General features: G+C 35.4%; 1 protein-coding gene across 3 annotated transcripts in view; it reads right to left on the minus strand.

Moving 5' to 3' along the window:
• MYO9A (myosin IXA) overlaps positions 1 to 17,558 on the minus strand; it is a 391,855-nt gene that overhangs the window by 235,926 nt on the left and 138,371 nt on the right. For all 3 annotated transcript variants that reach the window (XM_058294436.2, XM_071214269.1, XM_058294435.2), the window contains exons 7-9: positions 11,455 to 11,552; positions 8,825 to 8,951; positions 2,158 to 2,247 (exon numbers count right to left, since the gene is read on the minus strand). In XM_058294436.2, coding sequence (XP_058150419.1) covers positions 2,158 to 2,247; positions 8,825 to 8,951; positions 11,455 to 11,552 — 315 coding nt within the window. The remainder of the gene's footprint in view (positions 1 to 2,157; positions 2,248 to 8,824; positions 8,952 to 11,454; positions 11,553 to 17,558) is intronic.

The raw sequence follows: 17,558 nt of genomic DNA on the forward strand, positions 1-17,558 counted from the left end.
AGGAGAGCCGCCCAGCGCGAAAGAAAGTGCAGCCTGCCAAGGAATGGCGCCGCCCACACTTCCCCTGCCGCTGACGACAACAGAAGCGGACAAAGAAACAGACGCAGCAAATAGACACAGAGAACAGACAACCAGGGGAGGGGGGGAATTAAATAAATAAATAAATAAAAGGAAGTACCATTATAATAAAATACCAATCAGAAAGAATCCATACGGACATATACAAACCAAGATAATACCTATTTATCCTGTAGCTCCCAATATTAGTCTTTTAGCCTCTTTTCTCTGAAATGAAGTCCTGCCTACCCCATATTTCCACTTGAATATTGCAGTTCCAGGTTAATTTCATAAGCCCCCATACCAATTAACATTTTCCCACCAAAAAAAGAACCCATTTAGTGTTTCCTATCTCACTAAAGAGTACCCATATATTTAATGTTGTACAAACTAAAACTCAACTTTGACATTCCTTTTTTCCTCCTATTACTCAAATCATTATCTGGTCCTGCTGATTTTACAATCTAAGTTTTTTTCTTTTTAATTCCATCCATTTGGCCCTACTAGTTGGTCATCATCCTAGACAAAACAAACATTTTCTCCCCAAGAATACTACTACAGCCTCTTAACTCATCTCTCTACAATCACTCTTGGCATCTGTGTTAGGCAGAATTCCAACATGGCCCTAAGATTCCCATCCCCTCACATACACGCAGTATATAATCTCCTCCCCTTAAGTATGGGATTGATGGATATCATTCCGTAATTAGCTTATGTTATATGACAAAGGTGAAAGAATTTTGCAGATATAATTAAGGATCCAAATCAGTTGATATTTTTAGTTATTCAAAAGGAAGATTATCCTGGATTGGACTGACTTAATCAGAGAAAGTTCTTAAAAGAGAGGTTTAGGCCCTTCCATCGGAGATTCACTTGCTGACATTTAAGAAACAAAATGCCACATTGTGGACAAGGCCACATGCTAGAGAATGGCAAGCTGTCCCTAGTAGCTGAGAATGGTCCCTGACTGACAGCCATCAAGAAAGGAGGAAACTCAGTCCTACATCCACAAGGAATTGAATTCTGACAACAATCTGTCAAATTGGAGGAAGCCCCGGAGCCTCGGATGAGAAAGCTTTCCTGGTCAACACCTTGCCCAGATGCCAGTCTGGGAAGAGACCAGACTTGTAGCCTACAGAAACTGTAAGATAATAAACTGTGTTGTGTTAAGCTACTAAGTTTGTTACACAGCCTTAGAAAACTAATACATCCTCCTCCAACTGATTCTTCATGCAGTATCCAGTGATTCTTAAAAAAAAAAAATCTAATGCATCCTTCTTGCTTAGAACACTTTAAAGCGCTTTCTAATTCTCTTCAGATAGAACAGTAAAATAATGCTCCCCATTCTCCCCCTAGAGATTTCAATCACAATTTCCCCATCTGTGTCTTCTAACCCCACAATTCTGTCCTATTTTTATAATAATTGTCATGATTTGATTTCTCATCACTTTCACAAAATACTCTATAAAATAGCAGCTTCCAAACATTTTTCCTACCCTTACATGACTGAGGAGCATAATAATAGCAGCAGCAGTGATAATGACTCACTATAGCAATGAATCTCACCTGGAAGCCTCAGTATACAGATAATATTTAAAGCCATGGGATTGGCCAAAATACCCTAAAGAACATAAAGATGAAGAGACAAAGACTCTAAAGCATCCTGTCTTTTAACTGTCAGAAAAAAACACCAAGCAAAAAGGACTGGGCAGGAGTGGCCAACAATAAAGGAATAAATAAAAAATAGTATGAATCCTAGGAGCTAAGTAAAGAAAATTGTCTCAAAAAGGAATAATCAACTGGGTCAAATACTATCCATTTATAATTCAACCTAGCACCTTTTAATATATGATATTATTATTATAAAAATTAAGAGTGGTGAAACCATTAAGATCTCTGGAGAAAAACTGCTTAAAATTACAAACAACTTTAAGTTTCCAAATCAATGGAACAGTCAAGATCAAAATTTCTAGGGCCTTAAAAATATTTTAATCAAAATTCTTTGTTGCAATCATTTTCTTTCTGTTAAGAGGAAAAACACAAACCTAAACTTTTAAAAACGCTCCAAGTCCTTTGATTTCAAAGAAAATCTATTCATACCTCTGGCAGCTTGTATGGTAATATAAGCTTTTCTCCCACTGTCACAGTCTTCCTGGTAACTAATGCTTCAAATAGCATCTCTTCTTTGACCTACAGAGCAGAAAAGTAAATTCAATATATAGCTTTTATGATAAAGTATTGAATTATTTTACTGAAAGGCCAAATAGAGGGGGAAAACTTAATGAGATTACCAAATACAGAACAGAGAAAAAAGAAAACAGAAAAAAATTATACTGTCAATTTAAATAAAAGGCCCAAGTAGAAGTTAAGTGTGCCACTCAAAGAGGATAACCAGGATAAATGGCTCTTTTAAAGTATATTTTGTGATAAAAATAAAGAAACATGCTTCACTGTACAGAATTAAAAAGTACAGGAGAGTACAAAAACCATTTTTAAAAGATCAGTCAAAAACAATCAGCCAAGAGACAAGTACTAGAAAGTTACAGGACTTTCCAAAAGCCAGCAACATTCCAATGGGTGTGTGTGGGTGTGTGTGTGTGTGTGTGTGTGTGTGTGTGTTTCAGGTGTTTGTTTTATTTTTCAAATATAAAAGTTTAAGATAAAGTTGAGGGAAGCAAATTTGGCTCAACAGTTAGAGCATCTGCCTATCACATGGGAAATCCAGGGTTCAAACCCAGGGCCTCCTGATCCATGTGGTGAGGTGGTCCGCATGCAGTACTGAGGTGCCCATGGAGTGCCGTACCATGCAGGGGTGTCCCCCGTGTAAGGGAGTCCCACGTGCAAGGAGTGAGCTCCTACAAGGAGAGCCGTCCTGCGTGAAAAAAGTGCAGCCTGTCCAAGAGTGGCGCCGCACGCACAGAGAGCTGACGGAGCAAGATAACGCAACAAAAAGAAACACAGATTCCTGGTGCTGCTAACAAGAACACAAGCGGACACAGAAGAACACACGGTGAATGAACACAGAGAGCAGATTAACTGTGGGGTGGGGGGGGGGGAGAAATAAATAAATAAACAAATAAAACTTAAAAAAAAAAAAAGATAAAGTTGACTATTCCAAAAATGAGCCTTCCTTTGTTTTTCCTTCCCGGAGGCAAATACTAACATGCATCCTATATATATCATTTCAGTTGATCTTTTTATACTTTTATACATATTAGATTATTTATAAATACCATATTATATTATAATGTTTATTTTATTCTTACATATATGGTATCATATTGCCCATGTTTTTCAGATCTATCTTGATCATATAAATCAAGATTATTCATTTTAACTACTACATAAAATTTCACACATAAATTTATGACAGTGTGGGAAGTTACACCATTCCCCTACTTGTAGTCATTTAAACTACTTATAATCTTGTACTATTAGAAAATAACCCAGGATGAATATTCTTGCATATGAGTTCAAGAGTCTGTCTGGGGCGGCGGACTTGGCCCAGTGGTTAGGGCGTCCATCTACCACATGGGAGGTCTGTGGTTCAAACCCCAGGATTCCTTGACCCAACCCATGTGGAGCTGGCCCATGTGCAGTACTATGTGCGCAAGGAGTGCTGTGGTACGCAGGGGTGTCCCCGCATAGGGGAGCCCCACACGCAAGGAGTGCGCCCCATAAGGAGAGCTGCCCAGCGCAAAAGAAAGTGCAGCCTGCACAGGAATGGTGCCGCACACACGGAAAACTGACACAACAAGATGACGCAACAAAGAGAAACACAGATTCCCGTGCCACTGACAACAACAGAAGCGGACAGAGAAGACGCAGCAAATAGACACAGAGAACAGACAACCAGGGTGGGGAGGAAGGGGAGAGAAATAAATAAATAAATCTTTAAAAAAAAAAAAAAAAAAAAGAGTCTGATGATAAATGTACCTAAAAGTGCAGTTACCAGGTTGTAAGGTACACCTTTTCAGCTTTACAAGATATTGGCAAACTTCTACACACAGTTTTATACTAATCTGCACTCTCAGCAGCAACACTGAGAACTCCTATTTTTTCAAACCTTGGCCATACTTGGTATTATCAGACTTTTGATTTTTACCACATGGATGGACATGAAATGGTAAAACAGGGGCATTTCATAAAAGCATCCATATATAGTAAATACATTTCATAAAATTTTATGCAAAGAATATAATGTAAAAATATATCAAACAAAAAAATATTAAATTACAAGGAGAAAAAGAGTTTGTAAAACTATGGCAGTTAGCAATTTCCAAATTTCAAACTCTGGAAATTGAGGAACATTTCTTCCCAAAATTCCAGTATAACTATAAAGATCAAAAATAAGACTTCGAACTTTTAGATACGTCTAAAAAACTTTGAGTAAAAAATAAAATAACAAATTACACAAAAAGGAAAAAAATAAGAAAAATAAATGTAATAAAAAACAAAGTTAAATTTTGCAGTATAATTCTAGTTTAAAAATTGTTGTCAAAAGTAAATTTACAAGAAAATTATCTAGGCAGTAGACTTAACAGATTTTTTTAAAGGAACAAACTTAAAGCTGGCAAAAATGTGGGGCAAAGATCACTTTCATATATTGAAGGGAAAGTATAAATTGGAACAACCACTGTAAAGAATAATTTTTTTATATCAGTAAAGCAAAAAGTATGTATATGCATAACCCAGAAATTCTACTCCTTAGACTGTATCCTAGAATAATTCTTACATATGTTTGCCAGGAGTTATGTCTACAAATGACAACTGCAATGTATTTATAAAAGAAAAATTACAAACAAACTCAATAACCATAAACAAAGAGTTGAACTGTTATAGTCATACAATGGACTCTTATGCAACCATGAAAAAAAAAATAATCTAGAATATATAGATCAACACTGAAAAAATTCTCAAAATCATTCATTTCATAATATGGAATGAAAAAGTCAAGTTGCAGAAGGATACATATAGTACACATTTATATTAAGTCTGAAAACATGTAAAACAAAACTACATATTCTTATGGAAACATATCTGACTGACCAAAAATATAAAAAACAAGAATGGGAATGATAAACACAAAATTCATGAAAAGCATTTACTCTCTGAAGGAGCAGACCACACAGTGGCTTCAATATTTTATTACTTGGCCTGAGTTGTAGGTACATAAGTGTTTACTGTTTTCTATATAACATTGTCTGCCAAAACATTTCATAATTTTAAAGGGAAAAAAGAAGAAAATGGACTAAAACAAAAATTAATACATAAGTAAAATGATAGTTCTGATAAATCTAAAAGCCAATAATTTGAAAATAAGAGATGAAAGACAAATCTCACACAAATCTAAAGAAAAAAATTTAATAAACACAAACGGAAAACTAGTGCCACAGTCAGATAAAAAATTTTAAGGCATTAATAAAATATTTGCAAACAACTCAAAAGTAGCAAATTTCAAAAATTTGATGCGACACATGACAACCTAAATAACACAAATTATCAAAATTAACTCAAGCCCACTTTGAAAATCCAAACAAATTAACTAACATGCAACAAACTGAAAAAGGTATCAAAAATACACTTGGTCTTAAAGTTGGCATCATTCAAACCTTTAAGAAACATTATTCTCTACTAATGATCTACTTTTTAAACACAGGAAAAAAAACAAAAACAATGAAAGGACGACATACTACTCAATTCATTTTAAGGAGTTAGCTTAATGTAAGAACTAAAATCTGACCAAGCTTTACATAATATACACAAAATCACATAAAGCACACTTACCCTGTCTATTATATTTGATAAATGTCCTAAAGAAAATATTACTGAGTTCCTGTTATTTTTAATCAGCTACTTCTTAAGATTTTCCAAATATTCTTTGTTGTACAAGATTAAATTAATTTTAAAAATAAATTTTTATTAATAAAAAACAAGGAGCAATGGGTTCGATATCCAATCTATAAAGTTGATCATATTTACCTTATTGAAAAAGGGTCATGTATATTAAAAACCCATTCTTTATATTACATCAAGAGCTGTTAATTTTGTTAAAGAAAACTCAAAATACATAAATCTCCTAAAAATTAAAGTTTTTGATAATGGAGATGGTTCTAATATCTATCTCACACCAAAACATTCTCTACAATTACCCACAATTAAACTACTACTGGAGCTTGTTCACATTTCAATTATTGCACAAGTAGAAACGCTGCACCCAAAGGCTTGAGTAAACAAAAGACTCAAACATTCATTTTTGACTAAGGTAATTATATAACTGGAAATATATATACATATATATATATAAATTAAACCATTATTTTTAAACCATTTTTGTTGAAAAAACAAAATCATTGAATTGAATCACCTTGGGACAGGGAGAGACTAAAATCTTCATAACTAACCAGAGTTAAAATTTTTAATTAAATCTGTTATTGTGTACTTATATTTTCTCAGCCAAAGCCTTAAGGTTGCAATTATTATAACCAATCTTAAACAAATAGTGGCAATCATGTCTTTAAATGATTTCTAAGAACAAACTATAGGTAGGACACCACAGTAGATCCTTTAAAACCTTCTGCAGCATCTGAACTCAGAAACTATCTTCTCTCTACTTAATATCAAACATCAAATCCTAGAACCAGTCAGAACTATAAACAACAAAAGAGAACTTAATAAGCTTGGGTTCAAAAGTGAGATTTGCTGTCAAACTACATTTCCTGCAAACAACATTTACTTTTACATTGGAAGGTTCAATTCTCAGAAATGAATTTCTCCTTTGTTATCAATACTCTTTTAGTTACCTGAATTGTTCTTATCGGTCTCCCACCAAAGAAGGAATACTACACTAGCACAAGAAACCTTGGTACCTGTTGAAAGCCTGGATTTATAAATAAAGACCACTATCCACAATTCCCTGTACTACCACAATACCAAATGCTTGAAGAAAATAACACCAAAAATGCCTAATAGAAGTACTATCTATTCTCTGACCTTCATGATCTTCAATATCACAACCTTCACATATAACATTCCACTTCCCTGAAGAACTTCTTTCCAATGAATGAGTCTACTTCCAATTCAGGTACCCCCTCCTCCTGCCCCTTCCATCAGGCTAATTTATTCCATTAAAGTTATGAGCAATACCCAGTCATGTACAAAAAAAAACAACAACACTGCTAGGTTAGATAAATAGGGAAGAGGCAGTCATTGCTCAAAAAGAATGCTGCAGCCTTAAAATGCACGCAAGCTAGTAAACAATTAACTTAATGCCACAAAAAAACACAAACCAAAGTATGCTAAGTAGAAGCAAATGCTTTATTCTAAGAGGGTGGGTTTAGAACATTTAATAAGGTCAAACCCCATGAAGAGTTATATGAACCAAGAGTTGAAAGATGAATAATATTTAATACAAAAAAGCAGGCTATTCATAATCTCCAAAAATGGAAGTAGTCAAGACATCCTTCAAACGGTGAATGGATTAAAAAAAACTATACAATCATGCACTGGAATATTATTCAGTGATAAAAACAAATAAGCTGTCAAGCCATGAAAAGGGATAGATGAATCTTAAATGCATATGACCAAGTGAAAGAAGTCAATCTGAAAAGGCTATATACTGAATGATTATATGATGTTCTGGAAGAGGCAAAATTAGAGAGTCAGTAAAAGATCAATGGTTGCCAGAAGTTTGTGGGGGAGGGGTTGAACAGGTGAAGCACAGGAGATCTGTTGATACTGTAATGGTGGATACATGACATTATGCATTTATCAAAACTTACAGAACTTTACATCAAAAATAGTGAACTTAATGCATGAAACTTTTAAAAAATCATGTAGGAAGTCTGGGGATCCCAGGAAGAAAAGCAGATTGTGACAAAAGAACCTAACTGTATTACAAATGTATGAAACAATTTCAATGAAGTGCATGGGAGGAAAAGGTATTGATCTAAGTTACTCGGGAAATAAGTGGACTCTAAAACTAAAGGAAAAAGGATCGGCACATAAAAACTGTACTCTAGAACAATTCTCATTTTTATACATGTACACTGGAGTTAAACAATTAAGGTGAGAAATTAGCTGGGAAAATATGAGAAAGCATCACTCTAAGAAGAAAGAAAAAGGTAATAAAGACCTTGATGTAGGAAAAAGCAAGTAGAAACAAATGAAGAAATGAAAAGCAGAATCTTTTCTCTCCACCCATCCAGATGCCCCATTTTCAAATAAAATGAACTAAATAATATCTCACTATGAAAAGAAATCTCAAATACAGAAGGAGCAAACTAGAAGAGGCCCAGAACATTATATAGTCTGGTGGAAGTACTCATCCTATACAACAAATAGAGGGATTACAAATGCCTGGGGGAAGGGGAGACAAGGGAGAAAACCTAAATCTTCTAAAGATACAGCAATAGCAAAGAAAGGGAGATATCAAGAGAAAAATCTGTCTTTGAGACAAACATTACTTTTTTTTTTGGTACCGGGGGCCAGGGATTGAACCCAGGACCTCATATGCGGGAAGGCAGCGCTCAACCAATAAGCCACATCAGTTCCCCAAGTTAGTTTTCCCATTTGTTTTGTTTTTAGGAGGCACCAGAAACTAAATACGGGACCTCCCATGTGGAAAGCAGGAACTCAACTGCTTGAGCCATATCAGTTCCCCACAAACATTACTTATTAATGAAAAGCATTAACCTACAGATCAAACAAAATAACAAGGAGAAGTTACCCAGTATTTGAAAAGACAACTGAGAATATAATCACTCACTTCTAATAACTCTGAGACAATAGGTAGAATTTCAGGATTACAGATATCTATGGAGTCATCCCGGTATGTCTTCTTTTTATAACAAATATTACCCAAATGTAGTATTGCTGAGAGAAGGGAGAAAATCCTGTAAAAATAAAAACACCACAAATTACAGTTTGTGTTCTCAAAGCCCTTATCATTCCAAAATTCTAGACAAGCAAATTCATCAGTACAAATACGGAGTACTTAGTTTTCAGAGAAATAAGAAATATGTAATATTATAACTATAACTAAAATTTATTGAGTATTTACTGTGCAAAGTGCTTTTCAAGATCTTCTTTCAGTACTATATCACTTGTCATAAAGAGATGTTTCAAGGGGATTTCTTATTACTGCTGAATTTACTATAGTGTTTCAAAACTCTATCCCTTTCTAAATCCATTTCATCCTAGAATACCCTTTCACTGTACTGTCTATTTCAGATCTACTGAATGAAATCTCCAAGGGAAGAGCCTTGGAATCGATATTTTTATCTGTATTTCTTTTCTTTTTAATCAAGTATCCTAGTGACAGTTTTATGTTTAGATATATTTAAGAAATACTTTCCTCTGTAATTTTATGGTACCATTGGTAAATATTTGTTTTTTTAAACCTACAGGGTCATTGGGAATACTATCTAAGATCAGGAACTTCTTATGAGACATCATCTGGAACACCCTTCTCTCCTTCTCTCCAGTCTCAAAGTGCTCCTCCTAAAGTCATTAACTAATCCCTCCACTTGTGTTCTATATCCCATAAACTCGTTTACTCAGGAACCCAGTACACCCATTTTCCTATCTCTTATGTGCACCTACAAGAGCTTTCTAACAAAATATTCTCATGTTCACTTCTCTCCTCTTTTAATCAACCCATCCTAGATCCCACATCTTCTTTCTATCATAAATAAACTTTTTGAAATGTAATTTACATACTGCCTTCACTCTGTCATCCCCTAATCACTGTTGCATTCTGGCATCTGCTCCCTACTAAAATGTCTCATATGAGTTAACAAGAACCTCTCCAAAGGCATTTAACATAGCTGAACACTCCATCTAAAAGCCCTTTTTGAAATTCCCTGTACATAAGAATCTCTGTATCCTTGTCTAGTGAGATCCTACAGATAAATCTGGTCTAGTTGTAAGAATTTAACTATGTGTTTTCTGAAAATTAGGAAGCATTCTAACTAAGACAATGGTATGCTTTAGTAATCTGATAGATACACTTTCAGAGGTCCTGAATCAACATCTAGTTTAGAGTCTATTTTTCAAATAATTTTAAAAGTTTAAATGTTTGAATCATTCGCATGACTCCAACAAAATGCAAGCCAATTATAAAGGAATAATTCATAAAAGTATTCTGGGTTAAATTTAATTTTAAAGGGAAATAGAGAATAAATTCATATCAAATGCTTGTTTGCATAATTTACATTATGGAAATATCCATTTACAGTCATAATGTTCAGAATCAAACATCATGTTTTAGAGGACAAAGTGAGTCTAGCTGAAATGCAACCTTGTGTTAGGAAATATCTAAAGAAAAATTTGAGCAACATGTAATGGTTAAATTGAAGGCCAGGCTACTAGAAACATATTGCTTCCAGTGGTTTCCAATATAGGATACAGTCATATCAAAAAGTACTTAAGATAGTCCACTGTTGTATCTAGATAATTTATGTTTAAAAAAAAAAATTAAGTTTCATATAGACTGCCACTTCATTCAAGCCATGACAGCCAGTCAGGTGTCACATGGGGTCAATGAGATAACCAGAGGGAAGAGCAGAAGTAATATGGCATGGAAGAACTGACAGAAGTTCTCTCACTTATTTATCAATTTCAGGTGAATTGCAGTTTATGTCACCAGTTAAATGGATTTGTCTATTTATATACTGTATTATTTGATTTTAACTAGCTTAGCTCTCATAAAAAGATTCTAGCAAAAAATATGCTGATTGAAGATTCATTCCAATGATATAAATAAGTACAAGCAAAAAAAAGAAAATGACAGAGATGATGTTCTCCTACTCCTAATATGAGCTCATCAATCATGAGATTAAAAAAATGACCATACAATCAGATGTGACATACTCATGAAGATGGCGTCACCCAAAAAACAGTATAACTATTTTTTTCTGTTGAGGGCCAAGATTTTCTTGTGTCTTTCATTTTAAATAGTTTCTTTTACTTTAAATATGTCATTTTTGTGTCAATCTTTTTGCATTTATATTTTGTTTATGATTTACAATGAATAAATATACTTAGTACAAGAGTATAGACATAAACTGAGAAAATACACAAAAATATTTTTTATTGGTAGGTGTGCATGACTAAGATTTGATTAGAGATCATTCATACAGTAAAGCAATATTTTAAGGAAGGCCCATGGACAGGCTTGAGGGGCACCATGAATTCTAGCAATTAATATGCAAATGTTTATGAATATACATTTTACAGGATGAAGAGCTCTAGTTTTCATCAGATCCTCAAAGAAAATATGACCAAAAAAAGCAATTCAAACTAAGCCTTTTAGCAAAGGTATCTTTCAAGGAAGAGGTATCTTTCAAATACATTTGTTCTCTACTAGGGGTTTAAGAATACAGTAAATGCACTTACTGTCTTCTTGTCTTGGGAAGAAATCCTACCATTTCCATTGCCAGCTGTAAGCGTTCAAAGTCATGTTTCAAATCTTCCCCCTCTACTGTGAAGCAATCCTGCTTATTTAAGATAAAAGGAAAAAGTGAGATTACGTAAAGTACAACAGGCCATTCAGAACAAGGCATTTTTTAGATAAGAGTATCTATGTATTGGAGATGGTAGACTATTTAGACATCCTCAAATTCATCAGAGCTCTTACCTTACTAACGGTATGCAAAATAAACATATACATACCAAAATACCAGTAGGTTGCATTCAAGATAACTAGGGCAAGGCTCTCAAAAGTAATTTAAGATGTAATATAAATATTCCTAATGTACTAATGAAATAGCTCCTAATGAAATAATGAAATATGCAGTTCCTAATGAAATCATATAGATAACATGATAATCAATCAGCAAAAGAAACAAGTATATGTGAAAGTATAAAAACCCACAAAGAACATACTTCATGTGATTGAGTAAAAAGTGACAGAATATCAGATAAAAAATATAGTAATTTTTAAAGTAACCCTTACATTTAATTACCAAAAAAAGTCAAATAGTAACAGGGTGGACATCATCCAAATCTTAAAACAACAAATGAACCCTTAAATCCCTTCACTATGTTCTCACAATCCTTGCACTTACATTTTCAAAAACCTCCTCATGCTTGTATTAATATTTACTTTTTTAATGTCCATCTTCCTAGGCAATGTTCCATCAAGGACTCCATGAAACACAAGAACTTTATCTGTTTTATTCACTGCTAATCTTCAGCATCAAGACAGTGCCAAGAACATAGTGTATAATTAATGAACTAAACACATAATTATTGAAATAATGACAAAGTACTGAATTGAATTAAATGTTCCTTTTTAGAAATAAAGAAAATGTCCATTTATTTTTATTAAGTATTTATCAACTACTACACCTGTTCTAGGCACTGTAAAGAATGAATATATCTAAATATAAAGTTTAACATTAAATATAGTTTTGGAATGTTATTAAAAATAATTTCATTCCCTTTATGGAAAGATACACATGCATAGGTTAAAATTTTAGTCACTGCAAGAAAAGTTTTCTTAGAGAATCAATGCACTTAATTTTCTGCCTATAAAATTTTTATTAAGCAATTTTAAGATGCATTCTTATCAACATGCCTATGTCTTACTAAGAATTTTAACTCAAAACTTGACACATTTTTCTTTTTAATTATAGTAAAACTTTTGAAAAAGTTTTTGCTTGTCCTTTCCCAAAACCAGAGGGTTCATTTTCTTTATGATACTGTACAGTTTTCTATAACATGCAAACTTTTGAAAAAGCTTGTGCTTTCCCTTTTCCAAAACCAGAGGGTTCATTTACTTTATGATATTGTCCAGTTTTCTATAACATGGAAAAAACTATGTTCTACCTATGTAAACTCAATGATACAGAGCAATGATTCTCATAAAGATGATCTTATTTGCACAAAAAGTGAGTAAAACAATTTATACATATATATAACAGTTTATATGTATACATACATAATTCTTAGACAGTACACTGAAAGAAGTACTAAAATGTAAATTCATTTATATTTGCTGTTATCCTTGTTATTCAGAAACACAAAGTGGGCTCAGTTAAATAATAAAATCATAATCAGTTTTTAAAAATGTATATTGATGCTGACTACCATTTCCCCAATTAAAACTGTAAAGGAAAAACTAAGGATAGATTACCCTGCCAGATCAGAAATCCCCTTATATTAATTTGGGTTTGAGGTAGAATAGGGAGCCTGGGGCACCTGGAGAATCAAGTATTTAAAAACCTGGAGCAGGTGGAGAGTCACTTATCTAGAGACCTGAGGCAGTTATCTAGAGACCTGAGGCATGTGGAGAGTCAGAGACCCCTAAATACAGTCAACAAAAGGAGGTTACAAGATTTCCAGGGAAAGAGGCTTCCTTTCAAGAGATAGATGCCTAAAGTTTCAGGAACAATGGCCCAATTTATCTAGTAATCCGCCCTTGCCCAAGGACTTATAAGATTATGTCAACTAAACAACCCCTCTACATAGCTCTCTGCTAGGAGGCTTCCTTCCACTGGGAGGTTACCCCTGTGCTTCTCAGCACAGGACACATCCACTTGCTCCTGCTTTCCTGCCTTTAACACTGTTCAATAAACAGTCTTGTTGCCTTGAATTCATTCCTGCCATTGAACAAGAACCCTCTCTGTCAACAGGTTCCCCTCAATGTATACACTGGGGCCAAGATTTGAGGATAAGGCATAGGAGAGTGGAAACTGAAATAGGTAATGAATGGTAGTTTAAGAAGAGTAAAGTAAGAAACTAGTTACCACAGTGCATAGTGAATTTAATCCCATAGGGAATCTGGGAAAACTTACAAAACACTGAGGGATGAGGTAGTTAGAACATTTATATATCATCTCCCATAAATCACTAGCTAAAGACTACTGGAGATGAGAGGAGGGAGGTATTAAATCCTCAGCACATCAGGAGGGCCATGGAAGAGCATAAAGGCCATCAAGAGCTCTGGAAAAAGCCTGCCGGCTCGAAAATGCAGATACTGAAAGTTGGAGATCTGACAGAGAACAATGAAATGGTAAACTTCAAAGGAAATGCTGAGGTTCAAAGGATAGAGAGAATACAGACCAAGATCTGCTATAACCCATTCTAACTGAAATAAAAAATAGTCAATTCCTTTGTTCAATTGAGCCCAAGCTCTAATCTTCATAACAATGCCACTACCTATTCCCCACAAATACAACCAAATTGCTCTTTCATGCCATCAGGCCCTTTCTCCCTTTGTCCAAGATGAAGAGAACCTCTTGTTCCTTACTAGTATAGGGGAGAAGCCTAGTATGCAGTAAGCACTTAATGTGGTTATGAAGGAAGGAGAGGATAAAGGAAAAAAGAATCAAATTAGATACATTCTACTATGCTGTCTATGTTTCCCAGAATAGTACTTAAAAGCCACAAAACTCCCAGCTTATAGTGAAGGACATAAATTAGAATAATTGGTTTAAGAGTTAGTAAACATGCTGTAGATGGTTTAAGAAAAAAGGATATAAAGAACATGGGTTTGGGAAGCGATTTGGAGCAACTGATAGAGCATTTGCCTACCATATGGGAAGTCCAGGGTTCAAACGCAGGGCCTCCTGACCCATGTGGTGAGCTGGCCCACACACAGTCCTGATGCACACAAGGAATGCCGTGCCACGCAGGGCTGTCCCCCGTGTAGGGGAGCCCCACACACAAAGAGTGCGCCCCGTGCGAAAAAAGTGCAGCCTGCCCAGGAATGGCACTGCACACACGGAGAGCTGATGCAAGATGACACAACGAAGAGAGACACAGAATCCTGGTACCGCTGACAAGAATACAAGCAGACACAGAAGAACACACAGTGAATGGACACAGAAAGCAGACAACTGGGGAGGGGAGAGAAATAAATAAAAGTAAAAAATCTTTTTAAAAAACTCAAAGAAGAACGTAGAGGCGGCAGACTTGGCCCAGTGGTTAGGGTGTCCGTCTACCACATGGGAGGTCCACAGTTCAAACCCCGGACCTCCTTGACCTGAGTGGAGCTGGCCCATGCACAGTGCTGATGCGTGCAAGGAGTGCCCTGCCACGCAGGGGTGTCCCTGTGTAGGGGAGCCCCACGTGCAAGGAGTGTGCCCCGTAAGGAGAGCCGCCAGTGCAAAAGAAAGTGCAGCCTGCCCAGGAATGGTGCCACACACATGGAGAACTGACACAAAGAGATGCCACAACAAAAAAAGAAACACAGATTCCCGTGCCGCTGACAACAGAAGCAGACAAAGACGATGCAGCAAATAGACACAGAGAACAGACAACCAGGGCTGGGGGCGGGGAGAGGGGGAAGGAGAGAGAAATAAATAAATAAATCTTTTAAAAATAATAATAATAATTCATCTTTCATATTTTATAATAAGGAAAATAAGAACTTATCTGATAGATTATCATTTCAAGATGGAAACAAATTAGCATTCACTAAATATCCTCTATATATCAATCACTGTTGAGAGACAACTGAGATGTATAATCTCACTAAATCCTAAAAGCACAGAGATAATATTACACAGACATACACACACACACTTGTAGATGAGAAAGTGACTCAGAGAAGTTAAATAACTTGCCTATGGTCAAAAACCTTGTAAACCACAGGGCTGGCCAAATCAAACTCTACCCAGTTTCAAATACTCTGTTCTCTCCTCTGTAACACCTCTAATAGAAGTTAGCAGTCATTTAATAAGATAGTCCTTAAAAGGAATTATATCACCACACAGCAGACAACAACAGGGCCCTTGTAAAAAGAGATTTTCTCATTTATAATTCCCTTGGGATCATTTATACAATTCTATAGCATATATGATAAGAATAGCACAAAACACAGAACAGATCTTTCACAATCCTCTCCTTTAAAAATCCTCTCTTCTCATAATGCTAGCCACAGAAATTCTAATAATCCATAGGGAAACAAAGTCTAACTTGCTGCCAGATGCCCTATTAGGAAGGACCTAACAGGAAAAAGCAAATCAAAGGTGATGACAGCAAAACTCTGTGATGAAAATGAGTGCCACTGAATGTACACTTTGAATGGATTTGTACAAGGCATGGGAATATACAACACAGTGAATCCTGTGGTGGATGATGGCCTGTGGTTAACAGAATAAATATGAAAACATTCTCCCATGAACTATAACAAATATATAATAATAATACAGGGTGTTAATAGTAGGGTGGGTTTGAGAAAAAATATAACAAATGCAAGATATGCACTACAGTTAGTAGTAAAATTTTGACAATGCTCTTCCATCATCTGTAACAAATGTTCCACAACAATGCAAGGTATTGGTGGTAGGGTGATATATGAGAGTCCTCTATGCTATGCATGTTTGTTTTGTAAGTTCACAACTTTTACTATACACTTATGGTTGATGTGTGTTCATGTAGGCATGAAATATTTCAATAAAATTTTTTAAATAAAAAATATGTCCTATGATTTATTACTAATTCACAGTAATTAACTTGTGAGAAAGAGAATTAGAAATTAATCCAATTTAAACTATAATAGACTTGAAAACACACTGAGAAAGGATAATAAAAGTAATATTAAGGGAGTAGGAAATTATGGCTCAAAAGTTCTTTTAAATGAAAAAGAGAGACAACAACAACTTCAGTGGTGGCAGCAAAGGTGGATACCTGATTTATTGTGCAATTACTGAGGATTTTATATATATTGTTTAATTTAATACCTACAAAACTTAAAAATGAAGTTCACTTATCAGTCCCTTAGATAAACGGTGGAAAGAAAGAATTAAGTGTTCTGCTCATGGTCTCAAAACTAGTAAGCAGACAAGCCAGGATTTAAGTTTGGTCTTAAATATTACTTATTTTGTCTCTAAATAATAACAGATCAGATTACAATTAAGCTGTATTAGAGGAAATGAAGTATTCTATGTGCAGTAGAAGTTTCCCATTCCCCCACCTGCTTTTCAGTGAGTTATAGTTGCCAAGCAATAAGTGAAAGATGGGAAGGGGAAATGTCTCAAGAATGGGCAAACAGGGAAATGGACTTTGGCCCAGTGGTTAGGGCGTCCGTCTACCATATGGGAGGTCCGCGGTTCAAACCCCGGGCCTCCTTGACCCGTGTGGAGCTGGCCCATGCGCAGTGCTGATGCGCGCGAGGAGTGCCGTGCCACGCAAGGGTGTCCCCCGCGTGGGGGAGCCCCACGCGCAAGGAGTGCGCCCGTGAGGAGAGCCGCCCAGCATGAAAAGAAAGAGCAGCCTGCCCAGGAATGGCGCCGCCCACACTTCCCGTGCCGCTGACGACAACAGAAGCGGACAAAGAAACAAGACGCAGCAAACAGACACCAAGAACAGACAACCAGGGGAGGGGGGGGGAATTAAATAAAATAAATAAATCTTTAAAAAAAAAAAAAAAAAAAAAAAAAAGAATGGGCAAACAGCTTAAAGATTTGTGACTAAAATTTCTACTAAAATTTACAAGAACCTGTAAATATCTAATATTCGTTTTCTGAAATGTTGAATCTGAAACCATAAAC

The sequence above is a fragment of the Dasypus novemcinctus genome, chromosome 3 (assembly GCF_030445035.2).
Source record: "Dasypus novemcinctus isolate mDasNov1 chromosome 3, mDasNov1.1.hap2, whole genome shotgun sequence".
Lineage (NCBI taxonomy): Eukaryota > Metazoa > Chordata > Mammalia > Cingulata > Dasypodidae > Dasypus > Dasypus novemcinctus.